The sequence below is a fragment of the Canis lupus genome, chromosome 15 (assembly GCF_003254725.2).
Source record: "Canis lupus dingo isolate Sandy chromosome 15, ASM325472v2, whole genome shotgun sequence".
Lineage (NCBI taxonomy): Eukaryota > Metazoa > Chordata > Mammalia > Carnivora > Canidae > Canis > Canis lupus.
The window spans coordinates 19,349,154-19,372,542 of record NC_064257.1 but is presented as its reverse complement, the minus strand read 5'-3'; the positions used below and the strand labels follow the sequence as shown (position 1 = coordinate 19,372,542).

General features: G+C 35.0%; 1 protein-coding gene across 10 annotated transcripts in view; it reads left to right on the top strand.

Moving 5' to 3' along the window:
• The window catches only part of OSBPL8 (oxysterol binding protein like 8), a 147,251-nt gene that overhangs the window by 115,940 nt on the left and 7,922 nt on the right, over positions 1–23,389 (top strand). For all 10 annotated transcript variants that reach the window (XM_049094021.1, XM_025439318.3, XM_025439320.3 and 7 more), the window contains 12 exons: positions 1,235–1,472; positions 2,095–2,279; positions 5,400–5,481; positions 5,786–5,884; positions 7,693–7,789; positions 10,341–10,439; positions 12,930–13,027; positions 14,672–14,761; positions 16,699–16,835; positions 18,323–18,508; positions 18,837–18,924; positions 22,712–22,817. In XM_049094021.1, coding sequence (XP_048949978.1) covers positions 1,235–1,472; positions 2,095–2,279; positions 5,400–5,481; positions 5,786–5,884; positions 7,693–7,789; positions 10,341–10,439; positions 12,930–13,027; positions 14,672–14,761; positions 16,699–16,835; positions 18,323–18,508; positions 18,837–18,924; positions 22,712–22,817 — 1,505 coding nt within the window. The remainder of the gene's footprint in view (positions 1–1,234; positions 1,473–2,094; positions 2,280–5,399; positions 5,482–5,785; positions 5,885–7,692; positions 7,790–10,340; positions 10,440–12,929; positions 13,028–14,671; positions 14,762–16,698; positions 16,836–18,322; positions 18,509–18,836; positions 18,925–22,711; positions 22,818–23,389) is intronic.

Genomic DNA, 23,389 nt, shown 5'->3' with positions numbered 1-23,389 from the left:
AGGAAAATGACCATCAAATCCAGTGATGCAGAGAAGTCACAGAAGATGAAGATTGGACAAGGCTATTGGATTTGTCAACTAAGCCATCATTAAGGACCTCTAAGGGAACAGATCAGTCAGTGGATTCAAGGAAGGGAAAACTGGATCATGAGAGATTAAGGAGAGTGATAAGAAAACAGGGACAGCAATTTTAGACTACATTTTTAAAATACATGATTATAAAGGGAAGGAAAGAAAAGAAGTACTATAAAAACGAATTTCTATTAAAAAAAAAAAAAACGAATTTCTATTAGAGATTCTTGGTTAGGGGAGCCTGGGTGGCTCAGTCGGTTAAGCATGCAACCCTTGATTTCGTCTCAGGTCATGATCTCAGGGTTGTGGGATCGAGCCCGACGTCTGTCTCTGTGCTCAGCACAGTGTCTGCTTGAGATTTTCTCTCTCTCTCTGTCTCTACCCCACTCACTCACTCTCTCAAATAAATAAAACCTTTAAAAAAATAAGATTCTTTGATTAAAATCCAAACAATGAATTTTTTACATTTTTTTTAAATTTCAGAAGTGAATTTTTTAAAATTCCGTTTTGTACAAATTATTAACCCTAATTGTATATAAGAATAGGGTTGGGGTATAGCAGCTTAATCAGTTTTAGGCTATAGGTTTATTTCCATAAACTGAAATTTCCATTAGCAGTTCTTAAAATTTTTTCTCAACATCAAGCCTATGAGTCAAGTATTAGAGAGAATTACTTTTTTATATTTTCACTTACTTTGACTTTGGAGAGACCTTTATAGGGGGAAAGTCATAATTCATTTCATCTCACTTGAGAATCTAAGGATCTTAACTTGGAAGTTTTTCTTTAGACCAGAAGTGATAGTGAGATTGATTCAAGTGATGATGTTTATAAAACTAAAATAAATCTAACAAGGGAAAATCTAAACTTTTGCTTTTGGAAGCTTTTAGCCCTAAGTGGTAAAGAGGCAAAGAACTCAGTGTCCTCTTTTAATATTTCCCAGGTTTTTATTTAATTTCTCTATGCCTTTATTTACTAATCTATAAAGTGAGAATAGTAATACTACTTATAGGTTATTTTTGAGGGGTAACTGAATAAAACTGTATAAATCACAGAACAGTGCCTGACACTTAAAATCTCAATAAGTGTCACATATCATTCTGATTTATAAATTGTATATTTTTAATCTCCTTTATTCTTCCTCCTAATATTTCCTTCCCTCAAGGTTAAATGATAGTGAAATTGAACGACAGCATTTTAAGGACCAAGATATGTATTCTGATAAATCCGATAAAGAAAATGATCAAGAGCATGATGAGTCTGATAATGAGGTGATGGGGAAAAGTGAAGAAAGTGATACAGATACATCAGAAAGGCAGGATGACTCTTATATCGAACCTGAGCCCATTGAGCCTTTAAAAGAGACTACCTACACTGAACAGAGCCATGAAGAACTAGGAGAGGTAAAATCTGTGATTTTCAGACATTTTGATTTTCTAATTCTTGGGAATTTCCAAGTGAAATTGAAGATATTTCTTTGACCTATTGCTTATTTTCCTGGAAGAGAATATTTTTATGATATCTATTTTATTTTGAAAATCACATACATATGAAACATATCAGAATTTATAAACAATTAAATACGTATACTCACACAAGTACCAAATAGTCTATTAAATTTAAAGTTTACATTTTCTTCAGGTTTGTTTTTGAAATAGGATAGTACTACTTGATTTCATTGCCAGGTACAATGTCAAGTGCAAGGACACATGAGCTTACAACTTTCTTGTTATATGCTTGTTCTATGCTAGCACATAGAAGTAAATATAGTATAAATAGTAGCATGTGATGTTTTTGTAATGAATTCTTTGTGACTATCCTTCACTTTGATGTCTCTTAACAACTATTCTTTTTGCTTAAATTTTGCGCCTATAGACTTACTACCTTATAAGTTATTTCCACGCATACTGAGAATGCTTGAGATAGTTCTGTAGCTTATTAAGATTTCAACATCAGCTGTCTTATCTACATATCTAATATGTCTAAATAAATATGATATTTAAGTTTTTTTGTTAATTCCTAAAGGCAGGTGAGGCTTCTCAAACAGAAACTGTGTCTGAAGAAAATAAAAGCCTCATCTGGACATTGCTGAAACAGGTCCGTCCTGGCATGGACTTGTCCAGGGTGGTTCTGCCTACATTTATTTTGGAACCTCGCTCTTTCCTGGATAAACTTTCAGATTACTACTATCATGCAGATTTCTTATCTGAGTAAGTAGATTCTCATTTTTTTTAAAATGAAAGACACTTCATGGTTTTAAGAGATTTTTCAGAGGGCTAATTACAGTGGATGTCTTACCAAAGTCAGGCTGTAAGGAGATATCACTCTTCACTCTCTTCGCCGTTTCTACAGTTGACCTCAATAAGAATACTTAATACTTTGCTATAATATTTCCATTTATGAAGCTGAGTTGAGAAATCATAAGCTTGAGGATGACAGGAGTCTACCCCTTACGGACAGTACTGCTTGCTCAGGCTTCCTGACCCGTTCACTGACCTAACATAGGGAGAGGTGGTTAGCATTCCTTGTCCCCTGCTCCAGGTCCACTAAGCTCTTGTTCAGGTCCCATCCTGGGGCTTGTGCTTTTGTTTATACATATCCTCTCTGTATGCTCATGACACATGTGCAGCTTACCACAACTGGTATGCCCTGCCAATTGCTGGCTCATGGTATGAATCCTTACTTTCATCTTTAGTTTTCTTTCTGCCAGCAGATCCTGGGTATAATTCTGAGGAAGGCAGACATCAATATCTGTATTTAATTTAGTGATTACATTATTAGTCTGTTAGTTGCGGTAATGAACATTGCCCCCAAAAAGCACAATCTGAATCAAAAGATAATTGAGAAGCTGGGAGATTTTTTTGCAAATTAAGGCACACTCAAAGTGTTGCTTCTCCTAAAATAAAAAGGGCCCTTACAAATTTAATGAAATGATCAGCAGCCTAATAGAAAAAGGAGAGGAGGAAATGACCAGGCGGTTCAAAAATGAATAGAAACTGTCCTTAAACATGTAAATCTCACTCATAATAAGAAAACTATAGATTCAAATTATGAGCTATTATTTTTAATCCATCATAGTGACCAAAATCCAAAAGTTTTATAACCCCAGTTCTGCTTTACATCTTATTATAGTTCTTTTATCTGTCTAGAAATTTATTTCTCTCAGTATATGAAGCAGGTTCCTATGAATCACAATAAGATCTTAAGAGATTCCTATTTTCCCAAATTATTCTGGCTACACACACTGTTGCTTAGAATTTGTGAGGCAACAGGCACTTGTACACTTCTGTTGTTGCATGATACAAACTAGCACTGTGCTTTTGAAGGGAACCTGGCAGTATTTACCAGAATTATAGATACATTCAGCCCTTTGATAAAGTAATCTTGCTTCTGGGAATAACTTCTACAGATATACCTCTACATATTCAAAATGACATATATGCAAGATTGTTGCAGCAAGGCTTGTAATAGTAAAAGATCAAATAACTCAGGTATTCAGCCACAGTTGACCAGTGGTTAAATAATTATGATACATTTACACATAAGGAAGAAGTCTATAACCTGATTTGGAGGGATCTTCAGGATTATGTGTGGGTGAAAAAAGCAAGGTACAAAAAAATGGGTGTGATTCGCTGCCTTTTCTTTCCTTTTATTTTTTTTTAAAGATTTTATTTATTCATGAGAGACACATAGAGAGAGGTAGAAACATAGGCAGAGGGAGAAGCAGGCTCCCTGCAGGGAACTTGATGCAGGACTCGATCCCAGGATCCCGGGATCATGTCCCAAGCCAAAGGTAGAGATCCTCAACCACTGAGCCATCCAGGCATCCCTGCCTTTTCTTTCTTAAAAAGTGCTCTGGCTGCATAATTGTATTTGTTTTTTTATGCTTAAAACTATTTAAATAAACATAAAAAAAGGTGCCTATATGGAGAGATGGGACAATATCAAGACATGTACTTCATATTGCTTTGAGTTTTGACCTGTATATGCAAAATATGAAATAAAACTGCATAGTAAGAGAATTTAAACCGAGGTAGGAAGAGTGCAATCAGTTGTTACTCCCAATAAGGGCAAGTTTTCCACTTGGCACAGTTGTCAGTAAGCCTAAGCCTGGTCTCTTCCATTTTACGCTTCTTTTTCAGAAATCACTAGGGGTGCCTGGGTGGCTGTCAGTTAAGCATCTGACTCTTGATTTCAGCTCAGGTCATGATCTTAGGGTTGTGAGATTGGAACCAGCTTTAGGCTGGGCATGAAGACTGCTTAGTTCTTTCTCTCCTCCTTTCTCTGCCCTCTGCCCCACGCACAGATGCACATTCTCTCTCTCTCTCTCTCTCTCTCTTTCAGGAAAAAATCACTACACTGAACTTTCAGACATGCTTGAAGGAAATAATAGTTAAATTGTAATATACATGAAGTTGTAATATATATTTGAAAACTTGGTAGTATTCACTTCTGACATACACAATGTTTTGCAGTGTTTATAGCAACAGCAAAAGGGCAAGGGGGTAGCCGAGTCATGGCTTCTAAAAATTTCTTGTTTAAAATGAAAATTGTTCTTTGATTATCTACTACATTGATAGAATTTATTCACTCTGGAAAATCAGTTGTTAGCACGTAGGATTGAAGGCTAAGAATAGGTTAAATCCTTTTTGATTGACTTAAATTATCTTAAAACTTTCATATTTGTGATTCAAAACTTCAGTATCTTGTACTAGAACTAAAAAGGCATACAGCCCTATTTTTAAGGGAGCATTTTGCGTGGGAGAGGTTAATATCAGCCTATGGTCCTCCATTCATGTAGGATAGCACTCACCAATTACTGTTGATCTCCTCTAATTAGCATCAGTGGCTGAAAATAGACTGAATAAGGTAGACATGATTCTTCTCTGACATAGGGAACTGAAGACCTCTAATGAAATTGTTAATGAGGCTGCTTGACATCATTCATTGCAAATGCTAGGTGGCATACAGTACTTGAATCTCAAAATATGTTTTTTTTTTTTCAATCATAATTTCTCATAGAACTCTTAGCAACACTTAGGGCTCTACAGAACCCCGTTTGAAAGCCTTGGTTTGGAGAGTTTCCAAACACTACTTGAGCAAAGACCTGGGCAGTATATCAAACAATAGGAAAAATGGGGAGAAAAGCAACCAGATTATGAAAAGTTATTCTTACAGTCTGATTTACATGGTTGTTTTTGCCGTCTCTCTTAAATATGACTTAGGTTTTCCAGCCATATCTTGTACTCAGCTTTTTACTTGATAAATACAAGGGAGAATTTATGATATATTTTGTGAAAGTTTTATGCATAACCATTTTGTTTTTTTAGGGCTGCTCTTGAAGAAAATCCTTATTTCCGTTTGAGGAAAGTAGTAAAATGGTATTTGTCAGGATTCTATAAAAAGCCAAAGGTAATGTTTATATTTTACTTTCTTTAAACTTATATGAGTTCTTTATTTTTTGTATTATCTTTCATTTATTTATTAATAAGCATTGATAAGCATTGACAAGGCCTCTTTGAGTTAGCAAAATTGCAAACTATTTAATCATTTAGGCCTATATTGGGATTGAAATCATTTCATTTTATTTCATGTATCTACTGTGAAATTTTATAAGGATAGTTCCCAGATGACACTGTTAAACCTAATTTGACTGGTTTAAACTATTTTGAATCTTCCAGATTTGTATTTTGAAACTTGTATGTTTTTTTACCAGGGACTGAAGAAACCTTACAATCCTATACTTGGTGAGACTTTCCGTTGTTTGTGGATTCATCCCAGAACAAACAGCAAAACTTTTTATATTGCTGAACAGGTATTAGAAGTGCATGTTACAGAAACAAAACTGGTTTGGAAGTTATTGGAATGTTTTAATAAAAAAATATTAACTCCGTAAACTCACTGTTAATTAACCTTTCTTATTAATGAACATTTGATAAGTATTAAACCTTTTACTACTAAATACTACTAAATATCATACTTAAAATATTACTATTAGTTCATGGAATCCTGTGACCAAAATAAATCTTTATTTTTCCTGCATCTCCCCCCACGACCCCAGTTTTGTTTCCTTTATGACCAAAAATGTCCAATGATCTCCTAGTTCCTAAATCAGATTTACACTCATTTGTCTGGCATTCAAGGTCTTCCATATCTTTCTAAATTAATCTCAAATTAGATATCTTTCTGAACCTTCTGTAGTGCATTCATAATTAGTTAACCTGATATTGCACTTTTTTGCCTCTTTATTTTAAAATTTGATTCTCCCATCCCAGTATTTCTTCTCAGGTATTCTCCATCTAAACCAACCCTGACTTGCTCTTCTTTCATGATCCAAGTGACTACATATCCCAGTGATTTTTCCCTTCTCAGATTTCAGTATTTTTTTTGTGACTATCCATTAAGCTGTTATTTTAACACATTATTTAACTTTTTACAAAATATTTATTTCCTAATTGAATTCCTTTAAGGAATGCCCTCCCTATAAACCTCTCATTTTGTTTTACACATGGTAGGCAGTCAAAAATATTTCTTAGTTTTAATCTTTGATTAGGTTAGACTTATATACATTTATATTCATGATTCTCAATCTTTTCTCCTCATCCCCCTTTCCCCTTGGTCCTGAGGAATATGACATTTTTTCCTCAATAAAAATCACTTATCACCATAACAATTCTCATTGGAGTGTAAGAAGGATGAGGAAACTATGTGTCATTTGAAAAACCTTCCTCTACCCTAGAGATTTAGATATGCCTCTTAAGACCACTCAGCTGTGTATTAATTTTTTAAAAATTATTGGTTGTACCATATTGCATTTTAGCTCACTATAATTCCTCACTGAATTGAGAAACTTGAAAAGAGTTTGATTTTAGTTTTAACTCATTTCAAAAAACCTAAGGTATTTATATATTGAAAATATTAGATTACTTAAGTAATATTTGTCAAAGCTTTTGTTTCCTATCACCTATTCAGTAATCCATATGAAGAATAGCCACTGTTTTAGTTATCCATTGCTATATAATAAGTGACTGCCAAAACTTAATGGCTTAAAACAAACATTTATTAGCTCCTACAATGAAGTTTAGGAATCTGAGAACTGCTTAGCTGGATGGTTCTGGCTCAGGATCTTTCATGAGAGTGCAGTCAAGATGTTGGGCATCTTTGCAATCATCTGAAGACTTACCTGGGCTGGTAGATTTCACTTCCAAGCTTATCACATGGCTTTTGACAAGAGCACTCAGTTCTTTCCACATTGCTTCTCTATAGGGTTATTCACAACATGCAAGCTGGCTTCTCAGACCTAATGATCTGAGAGAGAGAGACATCAAAATGGATAGTGCATTATAACTTAATTTCAGAAGTGACATGCTGTTACTTTTATACAAACTAACTTTGAAACAGTGTAAAAGGAGCACCTCTCATGCCTAATGACATGAATACCAGGAGGTAGTTTCCTTGGGAGATATCTTGGAGGCTGTTTACTATAATCATCAATGTTTAATTTTACCACTTATCAAACATTACTTCTTCTTATTAGAGTATACTTTTAAGACTTGAAATTTTGGTAATAGCACAATAATATGTTTGTTATTATATTTTACATTTTTTTCTTGTGTTCAATAGGTGTCCCATCATCCACCAATATCTGCCTTTTATGTTAGTAATCGAAAGGATGGATTTTGCCTTAGTGGGAGTATCCTGGCTAAGTCCAAGTTCTATGGTAAGTTTCTCCTTTTTTCAATCTGCACCCTTTTCTGGAAGGTAGTATTCTCCGGTGAGGTTTTCTATAGACAATTCTTGGGCTGTTTTTAGTAAGGAATTTATATATCATTGTAAGTATCATCCTTACTTGGATAATGGCTTTTCCTTTTTGTATTTCTCTTTGCCCATTCGTAAGTCTAATTCATAAGTATGACCCATTTTGTGTAAGTATTCATCACGTATGTGTAAATTCATGGGAAACACCACTTATCCAAAAGACAGAATGATTGACCACTTTAGCAAGCTACTTTAGCTCATAATGTGCTTATTTTACCTTTAGTTCCACTTGAGGTCTTTTGTTCCATCTTATTATACCTGAGGGCTTGATCATTCTATTTAGTCTTTAAATAGAGAAAGAATGCAGTTAAAATCCTTGGTCTAGGGTTACTCAGTAGTGATATTTAATCTTGGACCAAATAACATACAAATAAAAACTTTTGTTAGTACAAGGGAAAATATAGAAATATGGTTATGGTAGGAAACTATAATCTAAAAACTATGACAATTCAAACAAATGGCCAAAGCTATATACCAGGAGAAGTATTTAACCTTAAGTACTTTTTTTTTTAAAGATTTTATTTATTTGTCAGAGAGAGAGAGAGAGCACAAGCAGAGGGAGCAGCAGGCAGAGGGAGAAGCAGGCTCCCTGCTAAGGAGAGCCCTATGCAGGGCTGGGATCATGACCTAAGCCAAAAATAGACCCTTAACCAACTGAGCCACCCAGACATCCTTTTTATTTGTTTTTTCTTAATTAATTTTTAAATGGAGAAAAATCAGTTATTTAAATTTAAACCTGAGAGAAAAACATAATTATGATAAAATTAGAAAAATACAAGAACAGAAACCAAGGGGTCTGGTTATCTGATAGAGTGGAGAACCATAGATAAGTCTGTAACAGGGAAATCTAAAAATAGCTTTTTTTTTTAAGATTTTATTTATTTATTCATGAGACACACAGAGAGAGAGAGAGAGGGGCAGAGACACAGGCACAGACAGAGAGGGAGAAGCAGGCTCCATGCAGGGAGCACCGACATGGGACTCAGATCAGGAACAAGGCAAAAATGTTCACTCTCACTGTTTTGTACAAAATTGTATTAGAAGTCACAGCCAATGCAACAGACAAGTTAAAGAAAAAGCATACAGATTAGAAAGGAGAAAGTTAAAAACCATATACAGGGGCACCTGGGTGGCTTAGTGGTTGAGCATCTGCCTTCAGCCCAGGGCATTGACCCCAGGGTCCCAGGATCGAGTCCCACATCAGGTTTTCCACATGGAGCCTGATTCTCCCTCTGCCTATGCTTCTGCCTCTCTGTCTCTCTCTCTCTCTGTGTGTGTCTCTTGTGAATAGATAAATAAAATCTTAAAAAAAAAAAACATATACATACCTGATCTATACAGATAATTCTTAAGAACAAATAAAAACTACTAGAACTAATAAATGAATTTAGTAAGTAATTTAGTAAGTACAAAAAGTCCATTGTATTTCTATACAGAATGAAATTGAAAAAACACCTCCAATTATAATATGTGGAAAAAAATGTTTAGGAATAAAGTAAAAGATGTGTAAGACTTAGACACTGAAAAACTACAAAGCATTGCTGAGGAAAATTAAAGAAGATTCATGTAAATAGATATACTATGTTCATATATTAGATTTTTTAAATTGTTACAATGGCATGAATTGTTGATACAACAGCAATGGATGAATGTGAAAAACACTTTGCTAAGTGAAAGAAGTCAAACACAAACTATTTATTCTGTGATGCCATCTGTACAAATAGAACTACCATGATAGAAACCAGACCAGTGGTTTCCTGGGGCTGGAGGAAAGGATTGACTGCCAAGAAGCAAGGGGGAGCTTTTTGGGGTAATACAAAGTTCTGTATCTTCATTGTGGTAGTGATGATGATGATTACGTGACTGTATACAGTTGCCAAGATTGTCAATATACATACTTAAAGTGGGTCACTTACAGTAGGTAAATTATGCTTCAATAAAATGTGATGAGAGGGAAGAATTCTCATGGGAGAAAAGCTAGAAGAAAATACATTGGAATTTTATCATCAGTTGCATTTTGATAGGTTATGCTTATGTTTTTTTCTAAATTATCTATAGTATTTCATCAATTTTAAGTACTAAAAGTAACTGTGTAACTTATAGATAAGAAATAATGTTTTTATTCAAACATAGATATGTTATTAAGCCATACCATAAAACAGTGTTTTACTGCATGTTCTACATGATTAAGATTTTTAAGAGCCTCATGTAAAATAACGTAACAAGCACATAACCGTACCTTTTAAAAGTACTCATTTTGTAAGGCTAGGAATATGGGTCCCATAGTTTTGGATATAACAGATATACACATTGAGATTGAGACATTTTTAAGATGTTCCACTGTAGATGTATGGTAGTATATTTTGTTTATTTTGAATTGGTTAAGTATATTTTGTTTATTTTGAATTGGTTGCATTAGTTTTGTGAAATTTAATAAATGATATTTATTCTAGGAAACTCATTGTCTGCAATATTAGAAGGAGAAGCACGATTAACTTTCTTGAATAGAGGTGAAGATTATGTCATGACAATGCCATATGCTCATTGTAAAGGTAAGTATTTTCCATACTTGAGTTAGATATTCTGTAAGCCTTTTTAAGTAAATGTATATGGCTGTAATTTCTTGTGTTTTGTGATTGATAGAGTCAACCTTTTGTTTGAAAGTGTCCTTGGTTTATAGATATTTAAGATTATTGCTGTCATCTACTGAATGTTTCTGTGGCAAATTAATTCACTCACAACGGACTTTTTATGACACATACTTCCGCTGGAAGAGGCTGATTTATAATAATGGAATTTCATTTAGCTAATATGCAGGATTTAAAATTGGTGAAACTGCCATTATTTCAAAATCCTTAAAAGTGATTTTCAACTTTTTTGTACCACCACCCTTTTTAAGACGTTAATTCACTGCTTTTCACTATACTAAGTCCTTTAAAAATTTTTTCTTATACTCAGCAATTTCTTAAAAACCAACGTATTATACTTTTTCCCCATTATTGAGGATACAGATAAAGATACTGTCATTTAGGACAGACCAGGGACCCAACCATTCTATGTACCTTACATTTATAAACTCATTAATCACTTCAGCAGACCTGTAAAGTAGGTGGAGTGTCTGTTTCTGTTTCATGAATATGGAAAATGAGGCACACAGATGTTAATTTGCCTGAGATATCAGACCTAGGATGTTGCAGAGTCAAGATCAATGTGACCTGCACTATTATGCGTGTGCTTCAATATTCAGTTTGTTCATTATCTGTTTACTCCATTCCAACCCATTTTTTAAAAATAACTTTTTGGGGTAATTATCCTCTTTTAGGAACTGATTCATGAAAGCATGGAAGTTATTTAATGTGGCCTCATTTCACAGATGTAGAAACTGAGAAAGTTAAGAATCTTCTGTAAGGCCAAACCAGTGAGAACTCTGAAACTAAACTCCCATCTAGTGTAACATGGGACCTACCTTGTTTGAAGTACAAGAGTAGGGACACCTGGATGGCTCGTGGTTGAGCATCTACCTTTGGCTCAGGGCATGATCCCAGCCGAGGTCCTGGGATTGTGTCCTGCATCAGGCTCCCAGGCTCCCTAGGAGCCTGCTTCTTCCTCTGCCTTATGTTCCTGTCTCTTTCTGTGTCTCTCATGAATAAATAAAGTCTTAAAAAAAAAAAAGTACAAGAGTAGCCACCTTGTGACTTCAGGCTAGATAATTCTTAGAGCTTCATGTGTGGTTCTTAAAATAGGCATGAAGTGAAATATCTGAAATCATGAACTAAATTGATAAGAAACATATTTTAACATATTTACATCATTTAGAATAAAGAAAATGATATTTTATGTAGATACCTAATGCCAGTATTCTCTAGCATGAAAAAAAAAGAAATTATAATAGCTCTTGTGAATGAGCATAGGAAATAATGATTGTTTTCTACCCTTGTGTATTTTCTAAGATGTGTTCCTCAAATTCTTAATCTCACAAATTGTGTTACACCTTCCATAGCCAAATAAGTATGAGACACACTGCATAGTCTGGTCCCCACTTGGAAGTTAACATTGTGCTTTTGTATATTAAAGGCTGCCTTAACAGTTTAGTCCAAGAACAGATCACACGTGTACATGTACACACACACACACACACAAACTTTAACAAAAGTAAATGAATTTTCTCAACTTTAAGTCACAGAACCTCTTGAGGGTTTTGTTTTTTTTACATGTTTGTCTTACTTATACAGTTGATTCTTAGGATGAGCAGTAGTTATGTTCCGTAAAGTCACCACAAACACATTTTAATGAATACTAAACCATTGCTCCTAGGGGAAACACAAGATTAGTTTCCTATGAGTCACCTTTTCATCAACCAATCAATATATAACCTTGTTTCTATTTAAAAACACTTTACTGTATAGCATTGATACAGTAACATTGAACTGACAGCCAACAGCACTATATCTGATGCCTGAACCAAGCTTTAACACACATTTTCTCCATAAGGTACATTATATCCTTCTGTGCTTAGGAATGCTAGGCAGCCCTTTAGCACTACAGTTAGAAGTCATTTTAAACTATAAAATAGCAACAAAAATCACCAAACTGTGAAAAATGTGGCACTTACATATACTGCAAAAAAGGCACTTGTTTACCAAGTGAGGGATGACATCAGGAGGACATGTTACCTTGTTCAGCCTCAACTGGCAATTTGCACATGGGAAAACTCAGATTTTTCACCACTCTTTGCATGTCCATGGAAGACTACAAAGGTGCTGTGGATGTTTATTTTGGGATTGCTAACATGTTTTAGTGAGAATGTGAATTCACACATAATTTGATCTACAAATGGAATGGAATCTGCAAATAATTGTATCCTCTGTTATCTAAGTCCTACAGAAACAACTTTGTCTGTTTCAGATTTTTATTGGGTGGGGACAGAATACACTTGAATTATTGGTCTCTCCTAGAAGGAGAGTAGATTGAAAAGTTCTGCTTGTTATTAGCTAGTATCTCTCTTCAACCTTTTGTCAAAATTGTTTTGTTTTTTCCTTTAGGAATTCTTTATGGCACAATGACACTGGAGCTTGGTGGAATAGTCAATATTACATGTCAAAAAACTGGATACAGTGCAATACTTGAATTCAAACTAAAGGTTAGTACAGATAGAAGGTATCACCCAATTTAAAGAGGATCTGTGCTATTAATATTGGACAAAGAGCCCAGTTTAGTTCCTTCATTAAAAAACGAATTTAAGAGCACAGAGTTCATCAGAGGGCAGCCTGGGCAGATCCAAAACAACAGAAAGCCATCATTTTTTGTTTATTGATTTTAATTAATAAGACTATGGGTATTTTATGGAAGATGAGATCTATGAAGTGAATGGATAGAAATTTCTTAGTAAATTAAAGCGTTTCTTTACAAAATACCACAAAGTATATATCAGCTAGAGCTAAAGTTGTATACATTAAGAATTGTATTGTTTACTATTTCTGCCTAATAATTTACTCAAACTCACAGCCTTGAAAACAACCTTGCTCTGATCTGTGGTAGTTCTATCAGTTGGGAACTTAGAGCATATTGGGGGTAGTTTATCTCTTCCACATAATGTTTGGGGCCTCAGTTAGTAAGACTTGCAGGTTGTGAGTGGCTCAACAGTTGGAACCAGAGTTATGTGAAGGCTCATCACTTACATGTCTTGTGCTGGGGTTGGAACAACTTAAAGACTAGGACTGCTGATCTGAGCACCTGTACATATGGCCCTTCCATGTGGCTTAGCTGCCTCTCAGCATGGCCACTTCAAGATAGACTTCTTATTTGGCAGCTCACAGTTACAAGTGTTTTTGTGAACAAGGTGGAAGCTGCATTGCTATTCATGATTTGGTTGCAGAAAAGTCAAATGACATCACTTCTACCATTTTTGATTAGTTGAAGAGTTATAAGCCCACCTAAATTTAAGAGGAAAGGATGTAGACCCCACTTCTCAATGGGAAGATGGCCATCTTTGGAAAATTTTGTCTGCCTCTAAGTGAAAGGGAAATGTATGACCTTTTCCATGTGGCAGTTATTGGTATAGGACAATACAATATGTCCAGATAAGAATATTTCTATGAACTGTATGATATTTGTTACTAAATTTCTTCTGTTTTGATATCCAGCTGATCAACTTTGTTCTTATAAAAAGTATCAGAAGTAGTATTTGGTACAGTGCCCTTTTTTCCTTAATCTTAGCAAATTTTTTGATTATATGGTGATAATGACATCTGAAAATCATGACTAAAGATGTCTTAAGTAATTTTCCACACCTGTAAGGGTGTCACTGACGAGAGACATCAGTAAGGCAATATATAGAAACTCAGTGTATTCTTTCTAATTTAATTTTTGGATGATTTTTTGATTAAGTTTTGTTTTACTGTTTTGTTTCAAAGGAAAGACTATTATTCGAATAGGTAAATTAAGTCCCTCAAGTCCACTGAATTTAAGCAGTAGCTTAAATAGACTGCAACATTGATGGACCATGGTTGAGTCAGAAGAGCACACAGGGCATGAGTCATCGTTTGTGATATTTCTCAGTATGTGTATTTGGACATCACACAGTCCGTTTGTTTTTACCTTTATTTTCCACAGCAGCAGATTCCAGTTTTTTTCGTTGAACATTTCTGACTAAAATTTAAGTCAGGATTTCATCCTCTTTGCCTTCAAAAACTATACCATTACTTCTTTCATTCCTTTTTGTCTATATTATGTGTAAATAGAAGTTTAAAGCAAAATATTTCTGTGATGTTTTTTCTTTTAAAAGCCATTTCTAGGTAGTAGTGACTGTGTTAATCAAATATCAGGGAAACTTAAATTGGGAAAAGAAGTCCTAGCTACTTTGGAAGGCCATTGGGTAAGTATTTTTGTATTTTCTCTTGACAAGAAGACTGTATTCTGTGAAAAAAAATTAAAATAACATTTTATAAGTTCACTTATTCCACTGCTAAAAGCATCATTCAACATAAGCTTCAGCCTAACCAGTATTATTATAGCATTGATCTATCAACAATATTTAATTTCATGTAATACTTTATCTTTCCAAGACTTTATTTCAATAAAAATACTAACATATACCACTTATAATGTACTGCACTATTTAAAAATGTTACTCTGGGGGTCCCTGGATGGCTCAGTGGTTTAGTGCCTGCCTTTGGCCCAGGGCGTGCTCCTGGAGACCTGGGATTGAGTCCCGCATCGGGCTCCCTACGTGGAGCCTGTTTCTCCTTCTGCCTGTGTCTCTGCCTCTCTCTCTCTCTCTCTCTCTCTCTGTCTCTCATGAATAAATGAATAAAATCTTTAAAAAAAATAAAAATAAAAATGTTACTCAGAGACGCCTGGGTGGCTTAGTGGTTAAGCATCTGCATTCTGCTCAGGGCGTGATCCTGGAGACCCGGGATGGAGTCCCACGCCTGCATGGAGCCTGCTTCTCCCTCTGCCTGTGTCTCTGCCTCTCTCTTTCTCTCTCTCTCTCTCTCTCTCTGTGTCTCATGAATAAATAAATAAAATATTTTAAAAATAATAAAGATGTTACTCGTATTACCTCATTTAATACTTAATAACTATATGAAATGGGTACTGTTACTGTCTCCATTTTACAGAGGAGAACACTGAGGCACAGAGTTTAATTTGCTCAAAGTGAGGGCAGCCTGGGTGGCTCAGTGGTTTAGCGCCATCAGCCCAGGGCATGATCCTGGAGACCCGGGATCGAGTCCCACGTTGGGCTCCCTATGTGGAGCCTGCTTCTTCCTCTCCCTATGTCTCTGCCTCTCTCTCTCTCTCTCTCTCTCTCTTTCATGAAAAAATAAATAAAATCTTTAAAAATAATAATAATTTGCTCAAAGTGATGGGACAAGAATTACAGCCCATGTTCTCTGGCTCTCCAGGGTTGTGTTTCTATTCCGAGCAGTATACTGCCTCTCACCCAGAAGAATTACATTTCCTTTTGAGGAACATGGAAAGGACACAGTAGCATTTGAGAGCAATGGTGTTGATTTATTTCTCTACTGATACAAATTCACTTATAGAATTTTGTTAAGAGGAGCTTAAACGAATAAGAAGGCTATATCATGGTACTGCCTAGATGCATTCTCACTGTGAACACTTCTATTTTCTGCATTATAAAAAGCGAAAATGATGAGAAATGTGATGAGAAAATGAAACTGGATCTGGATCTAGAGACTCAACCAAAAGGCCACATATGCTCTGTAATTTTAAATTACATTTAAATTTTTAAAATTACATTTAATTACATTAAATTTTAAAATTTTATTTCTATCTGAAAATCATTTGGAAAAATATAAAACTATTTTAAAAAATGAAGTTTCTAAGATTGTGGTCAAATTTTTAATGGTAAGGGCTCTTTGAGGTGTGTGTGTGTGTATATATATATATAATTATTATATATATATAATTATATTGAATAGATAGTCAATAGCATTTCATTGTAGCTCTAGCAAATACTATGCTGTATAATTCAGAAATGGTTGTTGAGGTTTTGCAAGTAATTGTTTGAAATTTATTTTGCAGTAAAACTTGTGAAAGCTCATGACTTTTTTGTGTGTTTAACCAAATTTTTTAAATGACTAGTATTACGTATTTAATATAATGATTTTATAAAATGACAAGAGATTTGGGACTTTTAGAAAGGTGCCAGATGTATTTGTTTTAAAAATGTGTTTAACCATGGGATAAAGTATCAGGAAGAAAGTATTATTATTATAATATTATAGTAAATAATCCTCTTAAATAATGACAATTCTTTACATTAATTTTTAATTTATTTTAATATAGGATAGTGAAGTTTTTATTAATGACAAAAAAACTGATAATTCAGAGGTTTTCTGGAACCCAACACCAGACATTAAGCAGTGGAGATTAATAAGGCATACTGTAAAATTTGAAGAGCAGGGAGATTTTGAATCCGAGAAGTAAGTATACCACTGTTTGGCTAACTTCATGAATATTGAAGAGTGTTTTTAAATCCCTCAATAGTATGGACACTTTTCTCTGCCACTTTTCAGTCACATTTTAATTCAGCAAAATAATGTAACATTTCTGGGATGTGACGGAACTTTTTTTTTTTAATCTGTGAATGTCAAAAAACATGCAAATCATACTGGTTTTCTGCAGTTTAAACTAAAACTTCCCATTTTTTCCTTATCTGCTCTAGGGCCTATTTAAAAAAAAAAGAAACTTCTGTTTGTATAAAAATCATGGGACTAATTATAATTACTCTTGATTTTCAAAATATAAGAATCATGTCACAGGATATGCAGGCTTCTTAGAGGACTTACATTAGTTGGGTAGTAGTTAAAACCATAGTTTCTGTTTACTCACGAAATTCTTGCTGGATCTCTTATACTTTGTAACCAAAAATATTGTGTAAGTACTGCCCAGTTCTATTCTTATTATATTTCTTTGTGTTAGAAGGTTTCTGTGTAAAAGACCCTCCATCAGTTACTTTATACACTTTATACAGTTCACTACATGTTCTCATATGCGTATCATTCTCTGTCATGGGGATTCATGTCTGTGTGCTTTTCCTATACATTTAAAATTGAGGTTGTCAAAAATGGAAAAATATGTATGTACCAATTCTAAAAATTGTTTGAGCTGTAACCACACGATGCTCTCTATCAAGAGGGAAGCTTTGCCAAGGCAGACAACAATTTCTGAGGTGTGAATATAATTTAACATATTTTAAAGATGAGATGAGTTTTAGGATAAGTAACTTTTAGTTCACCAGCCAAGAATTCAACCCAACTCTATCTGATTCCAAAGTTTGTATTCTTTCAGTCACAACATGCTGTTTTCCCAGGTAGGTGGGATATAGATAGTATATTTTTATTTGTCTTATAAAAGACCAAACTTCAGTAGGGGAAAAGATTTTACCTCAGTCTTTTCTTATTAGATCATTAGTTCTCAACATTGGCTACACATTAAGATCACCTCGAAAACATTTTTAAAAACAATACATGAGCCCAGCCCCAAGATTTTGATTTTAAAAGTTCCTGGTGATTCCTGCATCCAACGGTGAGAAGCATGGCATTACAGTATTGTATCTTTGAGGCCAGTAAATTTTAAACAGTGATACAAATCATCCAGGGAGCATAAAAATACAGATTGTTGAGGCTTCATTACATTCTTAACTAGTCTCTGGTCCAGTACCATTCATTGTCATGTTTAGGAACCCAGGTAATAACTCCCTACTGGCAAGAAAAAAATTGGTCTCCACTGTGATCTCTCAAGGCACCACTTTTTATATCCTCACTCTTTCTAAGCCTGTAAGCATAAGCTTTTTGCAAAGCCAAAAACCCACATGGGCACACCATTTTCTCTCAAGGGAATTCAAGTCTATTCTATGTAAATTTGATTTTCTTTTGCTTTTTTAATGCTGTTTTTATACATTTACTAGACTCTGGCAGCGGGTAACTCGAGCCATAAATGCCAAAGACCAAACAGAAGCTACTCAAGAGAAGTATGTTTTAGAAGAAGCTCAAAGACAAGCTGCCAGAGATCGGAAAACAAAAAGTGAGGAGTGGACATGCAAGTTATTTGAACTTGATCCACTCACAGGAGAATGGCATTACAAGTTTGCAGAGTAAGTATATACAAAGAATATACCAACATAACTTTTTGCCTTTATTTCTATAATTTTTACAGTTGGATAGTTTTTTCATTAGCCATATATATAAATTGGTATGAGATTTTAAACTTGATGTTCTATTCATCATAAATTTGACTCCATGAGAGTAGTGTACAAAATAAGCTGAGAATTAGATTAGATATGACAAATATTAATCTTATAACTAGGTTCATAATTGCTAATAAAAATCTAATTATAGAATACATTTTTGGAAAAGTACTTGAGTGTTTTGTTATTAATCAAATGGGTTTGTTTGTTTGTTTGTTTGTTTTAATTTATGCAGTACTAGACCATGGGACCCACTTAATGATATGATACAGTTCGAAAAAGATGGTGTTATCCAGACCAAAGTGAAACATCGCACTCCAATGGTATGTAATAAAAACATGACAAGATCTGTTAGGCATATAAATATTTTTAAAAGATTCATTTATTTTAAAGATTTTTATTTATTTATTTATTCATGAGAGACACAGAGAGGCAGAGACATAGGCAGAGGGAGAATCAGGCTCCCTGGTTGAAGCCTGATGCAGGACTTGATCCCAGGACTCCAGGATCACACTCTGAACCAAAGGCAAATGCCTAACCACTGAGCCACCCAGGTGCCCCTATTTATTTAGTTTTTAGAAAGAGAGCGAACAGGGATAAGGTACAGAGGAGAGAGAGAGAGAGAGAGAGAATCTTAAGAAGACTTCATGCTGAGTGTGGTGCCTGACTCAGGCCTTGATCCTGCAACCTATGGATCATGACCTGAGCCAAAACCAAGAGTTGGACCCTTAACCCATTGTGCCACCCTGGCACTCCTGGCATACAAATTTTTTAAGCCTTTAGTATCTTTTGCTACCACTGTTTAAAATTTAACTGCAAAATTTAAAATTTGAGGGCACCAAAATCGCAGGATATGCAGCTCCAAGCTCTATCCCTTCAAAGAAACAAAAAAGCAAGCAAAAGGTGTCAGAACCAAATTTTCCAGAACTATGGAAATAGAGGTTTGCAGCAACAGAGTGCTAAATCAAGAAGGAGGTGACTTTAAAGCCATAGGAAAGCTTTATAGTATTTTTACTTGCCCTTGTCCCAACTCATCATTGGTGCTCTAGTAGTTTTTAAGGGTCCCCACAGTCCCAATGTGAGCCCTGGTTCCAGAGGGGAGCATAGCGGACCTTATTCACCAATTGTGTATGTCTATTGTGACCTCTAGGAGTGGGGGCTGGGGGGTGGGGTGGCTATCTAAAGGATTCTTGCAGGGCAAGCATCTCTGTTTTTGCTAACTCATAGCTCAACCAGAAAGGCTGCAAGGCATTGCTTGGAAGTCCTGTGAACCATACAACCTTCATATTCCTGGGGCAAAAGATTACCATTGAAACAATACGGTAAACTATGTAAGGCCTGAAACAAAAGCTGGGGAGAGATTCTTTGGGAAACTAGGGAATTAGAGATTTTAGAAAACCATGGAAATGTCCAAGGCAAAATGCTTATGCTCAGAAAAGACCTGTGCAAGCCTGGCTTAGTGTTGAAAGAGGGCTGCTACAGAGCCAGTCTAATAAGACTGGGAGAGTATTTTTTGTTCTTGTCTTTTGTTTTTTTTTTAGCTATTGGTGTTCAAGGAAGCTTCTGTCAGAATGCTCGCTGAACGCAAGCTAAGAAACAGATTTCAATAACCATGAACAAGGCGTACATTCTTTGTAAAAACAATATTTAGGGACTTCACTGAACAAATGGAGTACTATGGCTTTCATCAGTCCAGAAGACCACAAGCCCAGGGGAAGGTGGAGAATCTAATATCCTGAATTACTTCATTATAACAATCAGATGTCCAGTTTTCCATAAAGAATTACAAGGCATAAAAATAAGCTTGAAAGCATGACCCAGTAAAAGGAACAAAGTAGACAGAAACCATCCCTGATGAAATCCAGACACCAGACTTAGCAAACAGATTGTCTCAGATGTGCCCACAGAGTTAAACAGGAACAAAGAACCAAAGGAAACCAAGAAAAAGATATATAAACAAAATTAGAATATCAATAAAGAGAAATTATACCAAGAAACCAAACAAATTCTGGAGCTCAAAAATAGGATAACTAAAGTCAAAAAGATGTTACTAGGGACTGAAGGGAAGAGCGAATGGGAAGTCATTGCTTACAGTCTCTCTCCCAAAAATGTTTCACAAGTAGCTGTGACATTTGGACAATATTGTGAATCTACTTAATACAACTTGATTGTACACTTAAAAATGGCTAAGATGGCAACATATATATATATCTGTATACACACATGTTATCCCTATTTAGAAATTGTAGAACATTTTAGGAGCACCTGGGTGGCTCAGTCATTTAAGCATCTGACTCTTGATTTCAACTCAGGTCCTGATAAGATTCATATATAAATCTTATATATAAAAAAAATAGTGTAAGGGAATAAAGGGGAAAGGAAAGAAAGTGAGTGGGAAATATCAGAGAGGGAGACAGAACATGAGAAACACCTAACTCTGGGGAATGAACAAGGGGTGGTGGAAGGGGAGGTGGGCGGGGGAGACGGGGGGACTGGGTGATGGGCACTGAGGGGGGCACTTGATGGGTTGAGCACTGGGTGTTATGCTGTATGCTGGCAAATCGAACTCCAATAAAAAAATATACAAAAAAAAAAAAAATTGAGCCCCGTGTCTGGCTCCGCACTGGGCATGGAACCTGCTTAAGATTGCTCACTCACTTGCTCTCACTTTCTCTCTCTTTCCCTCTCCCCAAATCTCCTTCTCTCAATCTCTTAAAAAAAAAAAAAAAAAGAGTAAAACATTTAAAATTTTTGTTTCTTCCTTTAACAGTACTAACATGATAGAGACACATATGGCATCTGTATTTTCTCTTAAAGGTAGAGTTTACGAAGAGGTAGATTGTCATTTTAAATACTTCTCACCAGTCTTCATCAGTCTCCAATTTGAGCCTATTCTGAGAATGTGGATTTGGATTCTAAAGTTTTAATGTTCAATCTCTATCACTTGAAGTAGGAGGGCATTGTGTAGACCGAATCTAGAACCTACCAGCTCATTGTTTATTTTCTATAATAAAATTATAGAAATTTTAATTACAGTCTTTTGAATAAGATTTTGCAAAAGAGGAAGTTATTGGTGAATAATTCCTATTTAGAAAAATAAGCAGAGGGCAGTCCCAGTGGCTCAGTGGTTTAGTGCCACCTTCAGCCCAGGGTGTGATCCTGGAGACCCGGGATCAAGTCCCATGTCGGGCTTCCTGCATGGAGCCTGCTTCTCCCTCTGCCTGTGTCTCTGCCTCTCTCTCTCCCTTTGTGTTTCTCATAAATAAATAATAATAATAAAATCTTTTTTAAAAAAGAAAAATAAACAGGCATGAATAGAATCCAAGAGTTATGATGACTGTTTCCCTGTTTTTCTCAGCATATAAATTACCTTACCTTTTAGATTCCAGTGTCTTCTCTTGAATTTGAGTTTTTAACCTTAGGATTGACCTCCAAAATTGCAAGCCTATTAATAGAGTAGAATCTAAAGTACATTATTCTAAGACAAACTTTATACTACTTGATCATTTGATACACTTCTGAATCTTGTGCATGCATTCAAATGCTTTGTATAGATTTAAATCCTGCTCTGCAAAATAGTACTTCCGTTTCTTATACGATGCTTTCTACATTATCCAGATATTATTAAAACTAAGTAGAGATTTTATGGGAAACCCAACATCGTTCAATGAGAACAAGATAGATATGATTGAAAGAAAGCACTGTTACTTAACATTGAACTAGAGATACTGACTGGTGCAGTAAGAAATGTGAGGGGAATGGGTCTATATTCATATTTGTGTGTACATGAAAATGTCTCTTGAAGGATATACAAAGTAATAGTAGTATCTATTTTGTGGCAGAGAAACTGAGTTGATAGAGCTCAGGAGTGAAGAGAAACTCTTCATTGCATGCTTTTAAAAATATTTTTGTTGTTTGTGCCAAATTAATGTTTCCTATTACAATTTAATAATTTGAGCGTATCACATAGTTTAAGTTTTAATTAGACTATTTCATCTTTGTTTTTATTTCAATGTGCTGTATCCATGAACAGATAGTTTTGACAGTCGTACAGCATTGTTCTTTAATTACAAAATTCACTGCAAATTCACATAGTATGGCTTTTTTCAGGTTAGTGTCCCCAAAATGAAACATAAGCCAACCAGGCAACAGAAGAAAGTGGCAAAAGGCTATTCTTCCCCAGAACCTGATATCCAGGACTCATCTGGAAGTGAAGGTAAAAATATTTACTGCATACTATTCACTATAAGCATCTAAACTTTTAAAAGGATGTTATGGTATTATGTTTAATATAGGAAAAGTGTTTTTCATATTAACTCAAGAAGATGATGGGAGAGTTTGGGTAGGGATAGAGATGGTATGCAAAAAAAGTTATTTTAGATTATAGATAAGTTTCAAGACCAGGCCACAAAGGAAAGGCAAGAGAAAATATGCAAATCAAGAACCACTTTGTAGTACTAGCTCTTATGTCTCATTAGCCTCTGAAAAATTGAGTTTCCTCGACTCCATGCAGGATGCATTTTTTGAGTTTTGAACTTAGGTCCATGCTTCAAAATTTTTTTTCTTTTTTAGAATAAGTTCTCATAGTGTTTAGAAGTCACAGACAAGTAAAAATACAACTATCAAAATTATGGACTGAATTAACTAGTATGCCATTCTTGTTCAAGTCAGATAATGTGTAAAATGTCTTGAATTACACTGAGATAGAATCAAGAAAGAATTAAGGTAAAGTCTGAGAAAATTGTTTTTAAAGCCATAGTTCTCTGCTAAGCTCGTACTAAGCTGAGG